Source organism: Ruditapes philippinarum, unplaced genomic scaffold (assembly GCF_026571515.1).
Source record: "Ruditapes philippinarum isolate M1 unplaced genomic scaffold, ASM2657151v2 ctg7107_1_1_1_1, whole genome shotgun sequence".
In the NCBI taxonomy this organism is placed as follows: Eukaryota; Metazoa; Mollusca; class Bivalvia; order Venerida; family Veneridae; genus Ruditapes; species Ruditapes philippinarum.
In genome coordinates, this window is record NW_026861076.1 from 1 (window position 1) to 20748 (window position 20748).

At 30.9% G+C, this 20748-nt stretch overlaps 2 protein-coding genes across 3 annotated transcripts; one reads left to right on the forward strand and one right to left on the reverse strand.

Annotated features, from left to right (window-relative positions):
• Positions 1 to 1221: 1221 nt before the first annotated feature.
• On the reverse strand, positions 1222 to 2253 carry LOC132714430 (phosphoinositide-3-kinase-interacting protein 1-like; the record flags this gene model as incomplete). The annotated part of the gene is made up of 2 exons (XM_060697317.1): positions 2107 to 2253; positions 1222 to 1467 (listed from the first exon to the last, which is right to left on the reverse strand). Coding segments are annotated over exons 1-2 (328 nt in total), but the record flags the coding sequence as incomplete, so codon positions are not given.
• A 2435-nt stretch (positions 2254 to 4688) lies between these two features.
• LOC132714427 (uncharacterized) lies at positions 4689 to 20587 on the forward strand. Of its 2 annotated transcripts, none has more exons than XM_060697315.1 (7): positions 4689 to 4949; positions 9537 to 9842; positions 11724 to 12023; positions 13896 to 14186; positions 14476 to 14778; positions 15597 to 15764; positions 16681 to 20587. In XM_060697315.1, the coding sequence occupies exons 1-7, from the start codon at positions 4877 to 4879 to the stop codon at positions 16785 to 16787; spliced, it is 1548 nt and encodes a 515-aa protein (XP_060553298.1). In that variant the 5' UTR covers positions 4689 to 4876; the 3' UTR covers positions 16788 to 20587. The 2 variants fall into 2 exon arrangements, with proteins under 2 accessions (XP_060553298.1, XP_060553299.1); XM_060697316.1 differs by having other exon boundaries at positions 4692 to 4949; positions 9543 to 9842; positions 16681 to 20586.
• Positions 20588 to 20748: the final 161 nt, after the last annotated feature.

Genomic DNA, 20748 nt, shown 5'->3' on the forward strand with positions numbered 1-20748 from the left:
GCAAATTTTAAAGGAAGATATTAGACATTTTTTTGTAATTTCTATTTTCATTTTGCCAAGGTTTTAAGAAGGATATTATTTTTTACATTAACTCTTGAGCAACATTAACTATTATAAGCGTACACGACTTATATCTTGGACTACAGTACAGTACAGTAATGTACAGTACAGAACAGGACAGAATAGTGCAGTACTGTATAGTGCAGTACAATACATAGTATTCAGCTGTAAACTTCTAAATTAAATAGCAAAAATAATGAAGAGAATGAATTCATAAATAAATACGTTTTACTCAGGACATACATTGTGGAAATGATAAAAAAATAAGTGTTGGAGAATCGAAATAATTCGTAGGATATCTTATCACTTACATACCAAAACTATAATGTCATAGTTTAACTGGCACTTTCATGCCGATTTTGTGTCGTACATTTTAGGTTAGAATAAAGAAAGACAATGGTCTGCACATTTACGTGAGTGATTCGCGTCTTATTTACTTTAAGCTCATCAATAGATTTTAAAGACAATTAATGGCTCATTAAACCTAAGAATTGAATAGTTTTTTTCTTTCTGTAAAAACAAACTTGTGCTTGATAATGTTTGTAATAATTTATTCAGAACACGCGGTATGCTTATCGCCTGAATAAGTGTTTAATGCGAAACAATTTGTCTTTTTAGAGGTATCAAAATGTAAACAAAATGGTATTACAATTTCCAAACAAAAACTAAATCACTATGACTGAACTCCCCCCCCCCCCGAAAAAAAATAAATAAATAAATAAAAAAGACGAAAATAACGAGTCTGTTATATGGCCATTGCGATAGTTTTTGGTAACTGCAACTTTAATTTTTAATTTGAAAGATAAAAATATTTTCATTCGCAATGGACCATTAAACTCTAAAGCCATTATATATAAATTATAAATTGTTAAGCTGATTTATTCCATAGAAAATCAAATTAGGAGTATTAAATATTTAGCTTTTATAAGGTAAACGAAATTAAGGTTAGGATTTTTTTTAGATTTTAAATTTTAAAGGCCGTAAAACAAATATTTTATCAACATAGATTCATATACAATTTCATGCATATTACTTATTACATCAATATCAATAACCGATTATAAAACGTATGGAAACGATTCAGCATTATCATGCGTTTTGTAATCGGTTATTGAAATGGATGTTATTTATGATGTAATTGATCGTAAATTATTTATTTACCACATTGTTCAATTCCACATGTGTCCCAATCGTCATTGTTTGACGTCCAACACCAGAGAAAGTCCTTTCCAACTTTACGACAAAAGTTGCCTGCATCTGATACAGTAGCGTCACGGAAATCCTTATTTGTGTAAATATTGCTATCGGGGGAAGAATCCCATCTTATGCATGGTGTCCCATTCTTTGTCGTCTGCTGATGTCCGATGTACTCATTTATCGATGTACTAGGGCAGTCTTTAACCAAACCTAAAAATAATATGGTTCTTTTATAGACTATAATCAGTTCAATGGAAACACACGCTTTTCTTTAGCTTTCGACGAAAAGTCGTCTTTAAAAAAATGACGCTTTTTATAGAGTAGTATGTAGAAACCAATTACATACAATACCTGTATTAAAACATTGTTATATGTACTCAGTTTCTTTACTTTCTTATAACTTTTTTTATTTCTTTTTTCAAATTAAATAAACAATTGACGAATACATGTGGTTACGGAACAGTTTAAAATTCTTATTTACATTGTATTATCCTCATCATCGTTACTGGTACATCTTAAATTATCATAATCGTCGACATAGTTCTCGTGATCGTCGTTAGCACTATAATTGTGATTACAAGATCACAATTGTCATAGTTGTATAGATTATAATCAACATCATAGTTATGATCGATGTTGTCATTGTCAAATTATCCCTACTATAAGCATCATCTTAACAATAACCATCATATCATCAGTATGATGATTATCATTCTCATCATCATCATCATCACTGTTTTCACCACTGATATCATCATTTTTATCATTATCATAACCGTTAAGATCATCAAGTAAAGAAGCCATTGCCCTTTAATAATGTGAAATTAATAAAGGATGCGATTTACTTACCTGTCCCAGTGATAACACGTGTCACTAAAATGATTGAAAAAAATCCGAAGGAGAAACTGATGTTATTCTTCATTGCAAGCATGTAGTATAAAAAATATTTATATTTAAAACAAATGGGAAGTAATGTTCACATTATATGTCAATACATCAACATTATATGTAAATACATTATGAATCTAATAAAGGCAATGGTGATGTTTTAGACTTCCTGATACGCGACGTTTTCCTCGTTGTTCTCGTTTTTTCCCTCACATGTATTTCTGGCATAAGTATCAGAATAAGGAAAACATTATTAAACAAGAGGAAAATATAATTATTTTATATAATAAACATTGATATAAATGGAAAAGTATTCACTATCAGTAGATTAAGGTTTTCAGCTATAGCTAGCATCACTTCCACCCAAACCTTGTCAGTTTAATAGAAAATGAAAAATTAAAACTGATAGTTAAGAGTCAGTTATGCAAAGATACATTCGATGAACGAGACTGATTACAAATGGCTAGATCAATTGATTAATGAAATATTGAACTCAAGAAAAAACTTACTTACAAAGACTAAACTTTCATTGATTTGAATACTTCCATTGTATGTTCCTGTTTTTAAAGAAATCTTACTCTTGGGATTTGAGTATTATTCCCTTCATGTGCATGCTTATGCCTGATAGGAAAGTGAGGTCTTTCTATACTTGTTAAATTTTAATACCATATGGAATAACGTTGGGAATTTAAACTTTACAAAAAATCCTAAAAAAAATGACGAAATATAGTTCAAATAATTATATCAATACTCGTCGAATCATCTTGATATAGATAATTAGACACAGTGATATGCAGGTTTCTGATCACCTTTCAAAATTCAAATTGTCTACTCTCGTTTAAGTACACGCTTTCCAAAAACGCAGTTTTTCATGGAATGGCAAGAAAGTGTCGCATTGACGGTTACATGATAACCGCCGTATGAACACATCTGTGGCTGTTTTTAACGCAAAGTTTCAAGATTTTAATGTTTAAGCGTTGAATTCTACTGAGTTTTGTACAAGGGTGCATGAAAATTCTTAATCAAACCGAGCCTGCCACATATACAATATTGCCATTTGGGCGTTCTTTAGGGATTCCGATTTTCTCTATTTTGATAAAATATGCAAATGCGAAATCAGACTGGCATACAGTTTTACATGCCCACTTTCATGCACATACTTTAGTATATGGAAATTGTATATGATGGCTGAGGAGGAAAAAGCACGCTCCGTAAATATGTCTTCCTTTTTCACTAAATATGTAACATAGCGTGCGTAGTGATTCGTAGCAAGCATAATCTGATTTCAAATCTATGGATCCTCTGTTCGATGCCAACTTTTCTACTTAAATCAATCGCTTTTGTTCAATCTTTCTAATGTGACTTAAACAAAAGAGATCCCAGGTAACGGTGCTTTACATTTTACCTGATTTTTCACTTGATGGTTCTAATTGAATTGAAAATAATTTGGTACAGTAACGATATCCCAACGAAGCAAAAAAAATAACTGGTAGTTTCCTGGATTAATCCGCTGCCGACATTATATAAGAATCAATTTATTTTAAATTGCCTTCTTCAAAGACCCAAGGATTTCAAAAGTATACATATCCTATTTCAACTATTTCAAGAACTAGTTAGTCCGTACTGATAACGTTATAGTCATGCAATGTACAGTTAAGCCATTTAGTGCCCAAAAAATAATACATTAATAGATTTAAATTAATTTAAGTAAAACAATGTGAAGTTTGTGAAGACATTTGTAATATAATATTTAGCATTGTATTTAACTTGTTACATCGATAAATTTCTTGATTGCTTTAAAACTGTCGTACTTTATTTCGCGATAACCATTTTTGTATTATAATGTATATTTTAGTGTGGCTGCTCTTATTCCAGTCGCAACTCCTCGGCCCTATCCGTCAGTCTTCGGATAAGGACCTCGAACACATTAGTATAAAAGCACAGAACGGATGCGGTATTTCGGTCTAACCTAAGCTAAGAAGTAAAACATGTAAACAAATAGTTAATTAATGCTGGGAGTTGTTGACAAGTTTATTTCCAATATATGAAGTCCACCTAAAATAAGTGACTTCATAGGTACTAAAGCAAACAATACATTATTTATATATTTATTATTATGGTTGTAAAACCGAAAGTACAAAAAACCAACCTGTCGACATTTAGTCGGATTTGTTTAAAATTGAACATCAGTGGGCATATTTAAAGTCAGACTTAATTCAAGCAAAAGAGTACCGGAACAGACATTAGATGTCAATATACACATTCGTTTTACATTATCTCTGTTTCTGTTTACATCTGAAACCACGTGGTAGAACTACTTTCAATCCGTATTGTTTCCGAGGTTATTAAAGATAATAACCGAGGCAGTTCCGAATGCTCTTATTCAGCAATTAACATGATATTTAAATGACAATATAGTATGTGTGTATGCATGTATAGTATGATATAAACTTATTTATTAAAATACATGTGGTAATTTTATATGTGTTTTTGACTAAAAAGGATGTGATAATAATTATCCGGTGAAGTCTATATCGTTTACCGGATGTCACATCATTGTAACACTTAAAACGATTAGAAAGAACTCGTGAAACTACTCACTCACTTTATTTAAAGCTCCGGATGAATTATAACATGAGGAAAATGTTAAGGAATAAATTTTTCTTCCTTTTCTTCATATTCTATATTTTATTACTATAAATGATTCTAAAGGACTCTAAGTGTTTTCAGAATGTCAACGATTGTCAGTTCTCTGTGCGTATTATTTTTGGTCATATTATCGACACCGATAGAATCTAGAATAGGTAAGTTTGAGGTTTAATTTATTGAAGCATTTTCTGATATGCTGTACTTTAAATACATATTTGTAACAGAATTTTGAGTGACCAGTTATTTTTTACATACATTGTTTTTTCCGTTCTTCGCTTCCGTTTTTGTTTTAGTTTTTTGTGTTGTTTTATTGTGTGTTTTTTTAACCAGTGTCAGGGGGCGTTAGAGATGTTATTTTTTTTATTATTCCTCATGAACAGACTCAGTCAAACCGAGTCTAAAATTTTCATGTAATTTTATCGTAAATAATGCTTGTGAGTGATTATTTTTCGGACTTTTATATATGTATACTATTGAAAAACTGCAAAATGTACTGCTGTTTTATTTTGAAGCATCACGCAAACGGCGCGGGATGTATTTGATATTGCCTATATGATTGCATGTTTATGATTTCTTAAATCATTTTACCTGAGCTAATAGTAGCGTGGCCGAGCACGAACAACTTTTTTTTACATTGTCATAAAAATTATTGTTGTGTCTGTGGGTATTTTGATATTTTTATTCTTTCTTTTTGTTCATTTCTTTTTCATTTGTTTTCTTTTTGATTATGCACATTCATAAATTGTCCGATAATGCAACAAAAAGCGACATTGAAGTATTTCCTTTTTTACATGAAGTTCATTTCCATTTGAGTAAGCATATATGTGTATATACACATGAATTCATGTAAACTTACTATATACATGTACAAATGTGGGAATCTGCTCGCGTAGGAATGTATATATAGGAAAATATCTTTATATTTATATTTTCTTTATAAATATTAGTAACGATTACAGTAAAAAAAAATACAGTCGTCAAATTCAACAGAAATTTAAAAAAAATGACTGAAAAGAAATAAAACTATAATTTAACGGAATAAATAATGAGTCATATACATGTCTGTAGTTTATATTTTAAAAAATATAGTTATAATTAATATAATTATATAATTTTTATTATTAATATTATTATTGTTTTTTTTTAAATCTTACTATTTAGAAAACTTTTCGATTTCTTGATAAATTTAAGATAAACATTTACATTTGATACAATCACAATATTTTAAACGGTAGCGTTATGGGTTATATAGTGCATTTAAATACTAGTATCTCTCTATTTTTTAAGTATGCAATATCCAAATGTTTGTCTCAGGTTAATGTTGCATTCTATTTTTTAATTAAGCATTATCCGAACGTTTATCATTTTTGTTGAGGTCTTTTTGTTGTTGATGATGTTTTTTTTCTCAATAACATGATTTTTGTATATTGGTTGACAACATCTACTTGGGGTATTTGCATTATCGGTTAGATGTTATGAATAAATTATTTTAAGCTTCATATATCTAATGAATTTGTGTATTGTGAAAGTTCCGAAGTTTGTCTCAAGTTTACGTTGGAAATTAATAATATGTACATGTACTTATATGAATATGTCTTATTTCTAAACAAGTATATTTTTCTCTATTTTTTACAAATCAAAATATCTCTGTTTATATTCCATATTGCTGATAAGGTACTATCTTATAATATGTTTCCTATTCTTCTCTTTTTCTATTCAAATCCAGTCTTCTAGGTGATGTTGCTAATTTTTGATTACCTGTCTGTCGCCGTCGTCGGTACAATTTTACGAGTACTAAGTCTGTGTCTGTTTAGGTTGAAAATGTTTTAAGTGCTTACCGCGCGGCAATAACAGCACTCAGAAGTTACATATTGTAGCTATCCGTATAAAGCGCTAATGAAAGTTTTTATCTTTTAAATGCAGTATGTGGTATTAATACGACGTGCTACCTGGTTTATCTATTCGAATATTGTCAATCTTCATTTTGGGGCATTTGGGTTTTTTATATGTCGATAATCAATTGACAAATGAACTTGTTAACTTCTTCGAAGCATCGAATAGTTTATCTCAGTCATTGAACTTACATTTTTCAGTTCTTTTATCAAATCTTATAATTTTATCAGGTGAATATTGAATTAAATTCAGGGCCAAATGATATCAATGACGGATCTTTATCAGTTTTTCATCAGAATATAAAAAGTATCCGGAATAAATTGAATATATTACAGATAACTGGTATCTGTTTTACGGAAACACATTTGGACAACTCAATCAATATTGACAGCTTGAAACTAACTAACTTCAGCAAAATATACCGTAAACACAACACGTGTCACTCTGGTAGACTTTTGGTTTATGTTAATGAGAAGTTCGTGTCTAAAAGGCTAATTGATTTTGAATATACCTTACCCGAATCACTTTGGATTGAAATAAAAGACAGTTCATAGCTAATATTCATCGTCCATCGAATACAAATGTAGACTTTTGGGTAAGATTGAATATATGTCTAGAATAAATCAAGTAGAGTTCTATTTGTAGGTGACATTAATGAAGACCTGTTTAACATTAGGAATATTAATTCTAAATAATATTATAATGTTATTACGGAACCGACACAAGTCGCAGACAACTCGTCAACTCTTATTGATCCAATTGCTATCTCAGACCAGAATTTAATTCTACATTCGGGTATTTTTAAGACATCGCGGAATATCAGTGATCATTTTAGCACTTATATTGATATCAAATTTAAATTACCCCAATCTGTACCTTACAAAACACTTGTATGGTATTACAACCGCGCTGATTTTGCGAAACTTAACGATTTAATAATAACAACAGACTGGTTATCTCTTTACGAAACATTTTCGATAAAATCTGCTCAATGCTGAAGATGTTTGCTCTAAAAAGTAAATTGCGACTGCCAAAAGTACATCCTCTCTCTCTCTCTCTCTCTCTCTCTCTCTCTCTCTCTCTCTCTCTCTCTCTCTCTCTCTCTCTCCCTCCCTCCCCCTCTCCCTCTCTCTCTCTCTTTCTCTCTCTCTCTCTCTCTCTCTCTCTCTCTCTCTCTCTCTCTCTCTTTAATCACATCAAAGTTTAGAAATCAAACATTTGTTATGAGACGATGCAAGTTTTGTCCTGTTCTAATATGACAGCCAAAAAAATAACTTTAAAAATATTCTTTTCAAAAATTCAAAGGGCTAGACCTGAGATATTTAGCATGAAACATCGTCTAGTGTGCGACTACAAAGTGCGTTCAAAGAAGCCCTCTTTCCTAATATGTATGTTGTTGAAACAAAAAATTAAAAAATCTTATATTATTCTATAGAGTCTTTAGATATTCAGTACGAAACATTGTCTTGTGGACCTCTATAAAAAGAATTATAGCCATTCGGTCAAAATTGGCCTCGCCCAGGGGAAACAGAGATTTTCTTTATATGTATAAAATAAAATCTATAAATAAATCTCCTCTGAAACTACATGAAACATTATCTAGTAGACCACTACTAAGGTGCTTAAATCATAAACCTTCCACCCTAGAGGGTCATGGCTTTTTCTCATATAGAAAATACTTCAAAAACTATTTTATTGAAAACTGCAAGGGCTATGCCACATATATTTAATATGCAGGAAAGTATGTCGGACTTCAACAAAAATTGTTCAAATAATAGCCCTTTTATCAAATTGGCCCTGCGCCCGGGGAACATAGATTTTCTAAATAAGTTTATAGCAAAAACGTTAAAAGTCGTCTTTTCTAAGACCGTGAAAGCTAAAACTAAGTTTTTTCATGACATATTATCTAGTAAACCTTTACCAAGTGTGTTTGAATAATAGCCCTTTGGTAAAAAGTGGCCCCGTCTCAGGTGTCATGGCTTTTCCTTATACATGTATAGTAAAAATCTTAAAAAACTTCATCTTGAAGCTTAAAGCTTTTTTTTCAACATGACACTTTTATCTAGAAACCTCTATCAAGTTTATTTACATTATAGCAATAATGTCAAAATTGGCCTCGCCACAGGTTTTCACGAGTTTTCATAATAAAGTGACTATTTCAAAAGGCTTCTGTTCAAAGACGTCAAGAGCTTTATCATAGATATTTAGCATAGACCTCAAAAAATAATTCAAAACATAGCCCTGAAGTCAAACTTGGCCAGTCCAGGGGGAACATAGATTTGTTCAACAGTAAAAAGTCTTCTTCTTTAACACCCTGGAGGCTAAAACCTTGATTTTTGGCATCAAACATCTTATAGACCTTCACCACTCAGTGACCTCTCATAGTAACCATTGACTCACATAGCAACCGCACACACTCCAAATGGCAAGTAGTGGCTTTTTAGTAACTATTGTTTTCCTTAAACAATTATTTATAGCAACTAGTAGTGTTTTAAACGTGCAGAATTTCAGATACAAATATTAATTTTGTGATACCAGTTTAAAATTTAGATTTTATATCTGCTTTCGTTTTGGTTTTACAATATTACTTGTTCCTTGTCATTGAATGTATTTATCTTCAGGTGAGCGAAATAAGGGCAATCATGGTCCTCTTGTTTTCTATCTCAGTGGAGCACCTTTAAGGGTCAAATGAATTAGTTTTCGCTTTTATCATTATATGTATTTTTCGTGTATAATCATTTCAATGACAGTAAAATAGTGAATGTCTTATTTGCATATTCTAATAACGTCGAGGACTAACATTGTTTTTCATTTAACACCAGTTAATATCTAGTTTATTGTATTACGAGCTATAGGCACACATTGTGGACGAGTGAAGCTCAAATCTGAGAAGGTGGTAAAACATGGGACCGTAGAAATTGAATATATTCCGTCAATTTACGTAACAAACAATATCAAACCATACTGGGTACGCTCTGACAACACGAGTGCAAAGGCGTTAACATTTGGTAAAGGTACTTATGAACAGACACAAGAGCAAAATAACAAAAATGTGCTGACAATATACATGTTCAGTGCTTCTATGAATGGAGGATATGGTGTTTATTGCGATGAAAGGTTACAGTACACAAATATTATAAGCGTAGAATTACCAGGTTGGTTTTTGTTTCTAAAACTTTTTAATTTTGTTGAATCATTAGAAAACTAATGCATAAATACAATTGATATTAAAACACATAAAACGAGTAGGCAAAACGATAACTTATATTTATGCATTCCATAAGTGTGACCACTTAAAAAAAAACATAACAAAAAAATAACAAACACAAAATTAGCACTTTTCGTCTGATTTTTCTGTGTATAATTTCCCGTTCATGGCTGTCTTCCTTTCATTTAAATAAATGTTCGGACATTTTTCATTGACGTGGTTTTTATATTCATTAGTGTTTTAATTATCCTGCTGATGATATTGTGACACTGTTAGAAGTATAATTCAATTAAGTAAGGTAAACATATGTTTGTTGTTATTAAATATTATTACCCCTCACTTTTTTCGTAATGCTAATTTCCCATAGGCCTCTGGGAGTTATTCTTACTGTTAATGCAAGTGTACCACGTGCCTAAGAATTTTGACCTGTTACATAGATAACATTATTTTTTTAACAATATAAAATCTGGTCACGTGGTCTATTTTCTAAATAAAATGAAATAAAATGGCCGCCATTTTTTTCTGGATTCATTCTTATTTTCGACGTTAAACCCCGATAGGACATCAATTTCTTTTCTGGAGTAACTATGACACTTATGAAATATAGTTGTTTGCACCCTGGTGTGCTTTTCGCGTATAAAATATCTTTTTGTTGAATAGTCAAAAAGTGAACATCCGTTTTCAACGGAAGTAATTGCAATGTAAATAATAATGTGTCAAACTGGAACATGTAGACGATTTAAGCATACAACAAAGGATTATTTAACAATTTTAATCAGTGAAACGTTACAGATATGGTGAACAGACATAGGATATCATCGTTATTTTGTCAAAAACCATGCTAAGAATATTCTGGAAACAGAAAGATCAGATTTCACAGAGCATAACCGTGTAAATGGGTTAGTGTTTTGTTTTCTAAATAAAACCTAGCTTATTGTGTGTTTATGATTTGTAGATATCATCACTTGCTTAAAGATATACTATGCTCAAATTTGATATCAGAAAATTTTGATAATTGCTACACAGTCTCTTTGTAAATATGAAAAAAACATGTATTGACTACACACAAAGTTAATATGTCATATTTAAAACTCTACACACATAGGTCGTCACAATATAAATATATAGTGTCGTTAAAAAAACTGGCAGTTTTTTAAAGAAAAGACCGAACTTTGCTTGTCTTGTAATAGAGAACGTGACTTCAAATATAGTTTATATGTCATTTTTTATTTAAATTAGACATATTCAGTAAGACTTTCATAGGTTTTAATAAATTTCTTTGATTAAAATATTTTTACTCAAATATGAGCATAGTATATCTTTAAAGAATAAAAGAAAAAGAAAACTTCTAAAGTAGGCCTCAAGTACACTTAAAACTTAAAAGGTAAGGACAGTTTAGTTATTGTAACTCTTGGTTTATTTTTGTTACAGTTATATTTAGTTGACAATTTCAGATCATGACAGTATTTTTGTTCGGGGTAATAAAATAAATATTCTTCGCGTCGGGTAACAGTTTTTTCGTCGGGATGATATTTTTACTGTTACCCACAAACCCATGTGTTATTTACATATTACTGATATATAGACTTGACTACATTTGACTTGAATTTGTGACATGAGCAATATTGATGTTTTTAATTTGTTTGTTTTTCTTTTGAATATTGTATCATTTATTTGGTTATACTGTACAGTACTTTTGAACGTGTCAATGTGCATGCAAAAAGTGCTTAAGAAGTTTGGTATATAATAATAATAACAATAATAATAATATAATCTTAAAAACAGGCATTAAATTATCTGTAATTAACATTTATTTTGCAAATTTCAGAACCACCCAGCGTACCTGTAATAAATGGAATACAAAACATAGAACATTGCACGGGCTGCATTGTTGGTGAGGATAATGATAGGATTGCACTTGCATGTGAGATACACGGTGGCTCCCATCCTCTAAATGTTACCATAACAATAGGAAATGAATCGTTTCCCGCGCAAAAATATCTTTCAACAACCTATAAAGTATTTTACACGGTTAGGGACCAGCATCACATGGAAAATGTGATATTTTCAGTCATGAACGGTGCATTGTCGACACCTTTAAGTGTTACTGCTCAGATGTTTGTTATAAGTAAGTATACTATACTCATTTATGTTATATTAAGCATACATACTTACATACTAATGTTGTAAGAACTTGGGCCCAACCCGTTTGCTTTTGCTGTTTAAAATACATATGAATTTTGTATCTGTATTGTATATACATGTATATAGCAATAAAATATGATTAAACAATACATACTTAAGGACAACAAACGCTTTGTTTAAGAATGTTTTCACAACAAAAGCATTTATAATAGTATTTTCATAAACATTTGTCTTTACCTTTCTTTGCTGTAAATGAGACACCACTATATTTGAAATTAATTTAGAAATGAAAAAAATAATTGCGTAACAAATTGTTCTCAAAACATAGAAATGAATACTTTTGGTCACATATGAATATGTTTTTAGGTTGAGGCGTCGTGGTACTTTTAGTTGTGATTTTTAATCATAATCTTTATTGAAATATTTAGAAACATTGATGAAATTAAAGGTATTGTTTCTGCATTTGTAAAATCACTGCAATGCAACAAACTTTACAAATTTCCACTGATATCTTATCGGACAACTGCTTCTAAAGTATATAATAAAGTGAAAGTTTAAGTGTTTTTTTTAAAAATACGAGAATTATTATTCATATAATGGTATGAAAATTTTAAATTCCATAATATTGATTATGAAATGTAATTTAATCAGGTTAAAAAATAAAATATTGTTATAAGATATTGTAAAATATTAAATTTTCTAAGTCGAATCCACAGGTGTCAAACCTATATTAGCGATGCGCTAGTCGTGTCTGATATAGGTTTTTGCCACTGTGTACGAGTCATTGTCCTCAATATATACCTATGTATAATGACCTCTTTAATATTTGAAATTTTGACAGAAATTATAGCTTCAAGTATGTTAAGGAATGATATGATTGTTTTACCCAGCAAATAAAAAATGAAGATAGATGGGGAACTATATCCATAAGATAAAGATATTTCGGACATGGCAGCAATTTAATCTTAATGCAAAAATCCGTTAATTTAATTTTCTGCAGTTCGCAACAGATAAAAAATTGCTCACTGAAACATTACTGTTTAGATTTTCATCAAATGTTATTTCATTTGTGTATTATCACTTTTAACATTTAACATTTTTAATACATATGTTTTCAATTCTCAAGTAAATATATTAAAGTTTTTGTAATGAACATCTATTTTGGTGGAATCCTCCGTTATTTGTTTTCGTTTACTTAAGGGACTATGTTTTTGTATTTCATTGCCACATAAGTGCTGTTTGTGTCGTGTGGAGACCTTAAAAAGTCGACGCGAATATTTTATATGTATATATATATATATATATTATATATATATATATATATATATATATATATATATATATATATATATATATATATATATATATATATATATATATATATATATATATATATATATATAGTTATATTGTCGATCCTTGAAGAGTGATCAGTACGACATTATATTAGATACCCGCCGTATGAACACATCCTCGGATATTTCTTAATTTTACCATTATCATGATGATGCTAGTGGTGGGGGCGAGGACGGTCACTTGCACTTTCCAGTACCGTCCATAAACAGACTCGTTCAAGCCGAACCTTCAAAATTTTAAATTTGGTTTTTTTTTTTGCCGATCTTAAAGGATTTCGGTTTTTTCTTTTTAGTATACCCGAAATGACAAGTATATATATTTTCTTAAAACCAATTTGATGTTTCTTCATTTTGAAATGAAAAGAAAATTACCTTTGTAATTAAACTCCTTGTATCAAATAAATTATTTCATTAATTTGATTTCGTATATTTTGATATGATTTTGTGATCGTTTTGCTAAATACCATATAGTTATACATTTTGTACTCGAATATTTACAGAACCACCAACGTTTCATTTTTTGGTGCCGGAAATTCTAAGAGATGGAGAAGCTGTCACGTGCACAGTAGAAGGTGGAAGACCTAATCCGAATGTATATGTCAGCATTTCAGGTTCAAATGTATCGTCTGCACATCATTTTTATAATCGGACAACATCTTTAAATACTAATATAATCACTTTGACCACATTCAAGAAGGAATGGAACAAAGAAAACATCACGTGCTGTCGATACAATAAATGGTACAAAATGATGCAAAAGTGTTCACAGCAACAACAAGTTAATTATCTGTGTACGGTTTGTTTGTTTGTTTGTTTGTTTGATTTTTTGTTTTTGATTTTGTTATTATTATTTTTTTGTATTTTTTTATATTCTATTTATTTATTTATTTTTTTTTTTTGATGTTTTTGTTTTTTGGGATTATATTTTTTGAACTTATGTTTGTGGATTGATTACGAATTGACTCTTACGCAATCAACTTTATAATGATATTATTAAATTTATCATAATCATTACATCTTTTGTATTGTAGAAAAGCTGTAGACAAATTGTTTCATTTACTTTTACATTTAATCTTCTAGTTCCTCCCTCTGGTGTAATGCTAGAAGTTAAAACTGTTGTCGATTCACCTAGCCAAATGTATGCAAACTGTACTGTTTATGGGTCGAACCCAGCATGCAACGCTCAGATAAAAGCGCCCAGTGGTATCATAGGATCAAAGAGGTCATCAACGAATATAAGTCAACCCCATGGTGCGTGGAATTCCGTGTCTGAAGTTAACTTGAATGTCAGTGAAGAAGACAATGGTAAAGATGTAACTTGTGTGGTTGATTGTGACGAGTTTTCTGTTGACCTTACAGACACTGTCAAAATTCTTCTGCCTCGTAAGTTTCTTGACAGAACTTTTATTTTCAATTACATTGTACTTAATATTAAAAGATGCACGCTTTTTATAACCTACTGCGAGAAATGCAACTACGAACTAAACTTGAAGTGATGGCTTATTCAACTTGTACACCAGTGTTATCTTTTAGACAACATTTAAAGAAACATTTCCAGACACTGAAATAAATATAAACCATTCTTTAATACTTCATTGTGTTTGATAATCATTCATGGTCATTTTATTTGATTTTCTATGTAATGGAATCTGCATTATCATAATGAAATCAAATTTCAGTCCCTCCAATTATAGAGTTCAGTTTATCTGGATCGACATTGAGTATTTCTGAAGGAGGGCGGGCACATGTTAAATGTGTAGCTGGCAGCGTTCCCGCCTCCAATATATCATGGATTGAAGAGTTAAGTAATGGAAACATAAGGAAGAAGCAATGTGACTTGTTACCAAACTGCATATTAAATATTGATACTGATGAAGTTTCAAACGGGCGTTTAACAAACTTGAAACGTATCCACCCTAATAAACGCTTGACAAAGCCGCCACGTCTCTGTTTATAAAAATGTAAAAACAAATATTAGTTTTATATTTTACAATAATATTATTGGACTTTAATCTATTTAGATCGTCCATTTTCGGACAGAATGATGTACAGTCTTGATACGCATTGATTCACAGTGAAAAACCCAATTTGTGAACATTATCATGTCATACCAGTTTTTTATACATGTGTAGTCATGATTTTCATTTAAACAATTCAAAAGTGTCATATGCCAATCATAAAGAAAACTTTATATTATTTAGATAAAGTTGATGAAGAAGATAAGTACAATAACAAACAGAGAACGACCGGCCAAGCGTCGGACAAATCAATAATTTGGATAATACTGGGTGCAGGTGTACTCTTGGTCGTCATCATTGTCATAGCGGTCGTGTTTGTTGTCTTCAGGAAAAAAGGTCAAACTCTTGAAGGTAAGATTAGATAAAGGTACGAAACGGACGACTTACAATGCAGCGTTTAGCTCAAAAGTTTATGACGAAAACTCATGGCTATTATAGGTGTTGATTATGAGTCCTGTTGTTAAAACTAAATTAATGTAATCGGTAGGAAACTTGGCCTTGCTCCCTGTAGATCTTTGATCTCCGAGTTTTGAGCTGAGAGATACACAACTGAACGCCTTGATAACTAAGCCATATTTCTGCAAATTTTATCCATGTATATACACATAATACAAAATGTTGTAATAGTATTAGAAAGTCAGTCATACATATGCTTACCTCCTTTAATGTTTTATTGGTTATGATATGTTATTCTGGTATTTCACCAATTTAACACGTTTAGTTCATATCCAGTCTTTCCTAGATAACTTACCTGTAATTACAAATTTCTTGACAAGCCAACAACTATAAATGCAACGTGATTTCTGAGCCAGCAGTGACAGAAATAAGAATAGTAGACTAAATTGTCAAGACGAAATTCAGCCTCTTCCGATGATCGAGCCCGCGACCCCTAGATTACAAGTCAGATGCTATCAAAATTCATGACATTTTATTCGTTTACACTTGTTTAATAAAAAAAATATTATGTTTTTATGTAATCAATATAACTTTTAAAGCTACATATTTTTATTTGTCTGATTACATTTATTGGGCATATTGTTACAAAACAGTGAACTATTTGATTATTAATAAGTTAAATTACTCCCATCTTCGCACTCCTTGAATTCTTTCTTTTCAACGAATGATCAGTTTTTGTCATGATATGATATACCAAAAACGTTATATATTTTAAAAGCAACGTTAAAGAAATTGGTATCTCGGCAAAATGTTTGTACATGCATTTTCACAGTATTAGTTATATTTGCATTGCTTTTTTCAAACATGGCAGATAAGAGAGAAGGTCGGGTACATCACCAAACACAGGAGGGCCATACAAGGTTAGGGTGTTGTACACGTTATAATTATCTGATGCGCGTTTACTGTAATGTATCGTAATTATCAACAATATCTGCAATATTATTGTAATTACTATGAAACATGTTCTTGTGCGAATAACGTATTGTAATAACTGAAACTGTTTTTCAATGATTTGTACAATACAGAGACACATTATTTACTTTTCTATTTTATATTGTTTGTACACAACAACCATTTTACTTTTTTACCAAGATGTACTTTACAAAAGTCGGAAGATTGTAATTGTAGTTCAGAGTTATGGGACTTAGATAATCACAGTGAACAATAGTGCGTGAAGTTTCAATCCATTCCCTTTTGTAGTTATAGAGATACTAGCTTTCACGCAAACTCTTTACCACATGGACGCCAACAAATGGGTGACTGCATTAGCTCAATTATTCTGTGAATAGTCGAGCTAAAAATGCTATGCCACCGCATTAATACGACACTAAATAGTGGTCAAGGTCACAATTCACATAGCCTAAATTTCATGACTGGCACTGAACATCTTTACCACAATATTTGTCCTTAAATTACAAATCAATACCTTCTTCTTTTTAATCCATATAACTGTCTCCATCCAACGTCACACATGTTCTTTCCACAAACAGCAAACTGGTAAGAAACACTGTTTCTCAGCTGAGCATAAATGAAATATCTCTGCTTTTCTACATCCAATGACCAGTAAAATTCTCTCTCCTTTAAAATCCCATCTACTGAGTAGTTACTACAACAGTCATTTTCACAATAGGCCTTCATATAAACCTCATTTATTGATTCAAGTCTTGTATGCTCATAATGCCTCTTTTAACTAAATAAAAAAAGAAATCCATTTATAGGAATGAAACATGTTAAACACTGTTACCTCCAGGTTCATTTTTCCCGTGTATTACATTTTAGGGGTCACATGAAATTTAAGTGACATGTCTAACCCTTTATCTTAACCAAGAATTAATGAGAGCCACCGCTGAGGGCGGGAAACGCTCAACTTTCTTACTTTTTCTACAGCAAACAATAGGTAAAAAAAATAAAAAATGTGATTTGTCACAATCTTTCTTTCATAAATTGTTGGACAATAATAATTGAAAGGGTTGTGCAAACTAGTTTGTTTAGAAAATGGAATAAATTGATTCTACTCAATTATTGTGATATCACTAATGATCATATTGCTGATAATTTATGTTTTGTATATATTAATTTAAAGTGAACTTGAAATGTGTCATTTATTTTACATATTAAAGCCTCGGGATTAATGCTTATTTTCATGAAAAACTTGAAAATGTAATTAAAAGTGTAACATTGTAAAGTAATCAAAAGGAAGCAATTTAAACATTATCAATAACTGTTACATCCCACTTTTATTGCAAAAAGAGGTAAATGTATGTAAATGTATGCAAAAATCGCCCTTACTGGGTTAGTTACGCAATAAAAATATAGTTAGACACAATCAGTCAATGAATTTAAGATTTTGAATTTACTGGCCCGAATTCCAGTTTTAAATTTTTTCTACTATATATTTATCTAAATTTTTCTTAAATTTACACTGGCGGGAACTAATTTACACGGACCATGGGCCACCGGACCAATGCTTAATTCGATGACTACACAATGAAAAATTTATCAATAATTGTTTATAACATGTAAATTTTTACTTGCCTCTTGCATCTTTATACTTTTCATAAAATCTTAGAACATTTTTTTGAATTTATTGAATTATTTTCTTATCTGGAAGCATGCTGCTTTAAACAGTTGTAACAAATAAAGTCTTTGTCTCCTTGCACAATAAATGGCTCCAACCTGCACTCCAGGTCAATGAAAAAGCTTACATACCAAATTTGGAGTCAATCAAACTTATAGTGACCAAGTTATGCTCTGGACAAGACTATTATATAACTGGAACTATTGCTAAGTGCGTAATGAGATCTATCATCCGATGAAGTTTCAAGTCGATAGCTTTTATAGTTTATGAAAAAAAAGTATGAAAATTAACAAAGGGCAATAACTCAAAAATTAAAAAGTGCAGAGTAATGATTCTTGTGTACTGCACTTTGAGTTATTCATTATTTAAAGAGGCATGAATACCAAGTTTGGCGCCAATCATACTTACAGTGACTGAGTTATGCTCCGGACAAGCCTTCAGGGACGCCGCTGATACAGACGCCAACACCGCCAGCAAAGGTAATCCCTATATGTCGCCTTTTCAAGGCCACATAACTAGAACTGTCATCAATAGAGACAATATCGATATATCATTGATGTTTTTCTGTATCGTCAATATACAAGAATAAAGAAAATCACCTTTTAATACTGGTCTTTGTTGATCATCTAGACTATTTAAAAGTGGCCTGCAGGAATCCATCCCTGTCAAAAAAAAAGAAATATTATTTAATTTTACCCATGAAATATGATGCTATATCAGTCAAATATATGTCATATTTTTTAAAATCTCCTAAATTTGTCATGTGGCGTTTTCCCAAAAATAGAGAAAAAAGGCCTGAATACAAAACAACTTTTTGTTGAATTTTGTTTTGAAAACTATCTAGAATGATAGAAAATGGTCTAACTAAGAAAATAAATCATAACACCAATATCTTTAATTAAGTCATTAACGCTGTACAGACGTTTAAAGTGTTGTTTACGTGACGTCACAATGTAGCGCTAAATATTGCATGTATAATAATTATATTACTGCGAGCTGTACAATTGCAGTTGCGTAACAAGCAAGGGGGTTGGTAACCATTTTTCTTTGATGATGAAATTAAATATGAGGGTTGTTTTTTCGGCTCGTGAAAATGTGGCATTTTATCATGTTTCGTGAAAATCATATTCAATATTTCACTCAAATGAAAAATATCCTCTTAGTATTTGAATAAAAAACCATTCACTCTGAATTGAATAAAGTTAGACCTAACATAAATGTTGTTATTTGTTTTTGCTCCCGCTACGTATCCATAGCTTCCCAAAAAAAATGTTATTGCCAGCCTATTGAAAATATACCGTGAGGTTAGGTAATTTTTAAATTAAATAAACTTCTTGCCTTGCTAAGAAAATGATAAAGGTAATTCAAGTATTACTACACCATGGATAATTATCATAATTATTATTCCATTTTCACTTTCATTTATTGAGGTCAATATCACATGAGTACATGAATAATTTAAGAAAGCGTAACACGAAAGGTGAAATTTACATAAATACCTATTGTCATGCCTTAATACTTCACAAATTGTTAGCAAAATACCTGTTTTAACTAAGAACACCAATAATTGTATTCATCTTCACTTCTTTGTTATGAAATATGAGTTTATGTTATAAAATTTCTTTAATTTTTTGTGCATGGTTGCCATTTTGTCATACCTCCGGTTTAGTTCTATTCATAATCTCAAATCGGTCACATTGATATAGATGTTTTCTGAGGCAATGTTGAGTAATAGATTAATTGTTATGTAATATTTATTGATTTGAAATGTGTGTTTGTTCTAATTATAAAACATTTTGACATATTTATTTTCTATTGTAATTTCGAACCATCTAATTTGCATACCAAAATAGTCTGGTACTCATTTGCATACGCAAAGCTAAAACCAGCGTTGGTATTCCAAACAAGAGGGCCATGATGGCGCTGAATCGCTCCCCTGACCCATCAACCGCATCCAAGCAATGTCTTAGACAAGCATCCTGGACAAATTTGATAACAATTGAGTCAAAAATGTGACCTCTATTGTGTTAAAAAGGTTTTCCTTATTTGGGCAATGTGACCTAATTTTTGACTGGAGACGACCCATATTCAAACGCGACCTAGAAATCATCAAAACAACCTTCCTGACAAATTTCGATGATATTTGGACCACAACTGCAGCCACTAGAGTGTTAAAAAGATTTTTCTATTTTTAGCTTCTTTGACCTAGTTTTTGACCGGAGATGATCCATCTTCAATCTTGACTTAGGAATCATCAAAACAACCTTCCTGACCAATTTCCAGAAAATTTGAATCAAAACT

What these genes read in the sequence shown, in the direction of transcription:
- LOC132714427 (XM_060697315.1), top strand. Translation starts at nt 4,877, where the DNA reads ATGTCAACGATTGTCAGTTCTCTGTGCGTATTATTTTTGGTCATATTA. An exon ending in TGCTCAGATGTTTGTTATAA is followed by an intron (nt 12,024 to 13,895) that starts GTAAGTATACTA and finishes GAATATTTACAG; the next exon opens with AACCACCAACGTTTCATTTT. An exon ending in TGTCAAAATTCTTCTGCCTC is followed by an intron (nt 14,779 to 15,596) that starts GTAAGTTTCTTG and finishes TATATTATTTAG; the next exon opens with ATAAAGTTGATGAAGAAGAT.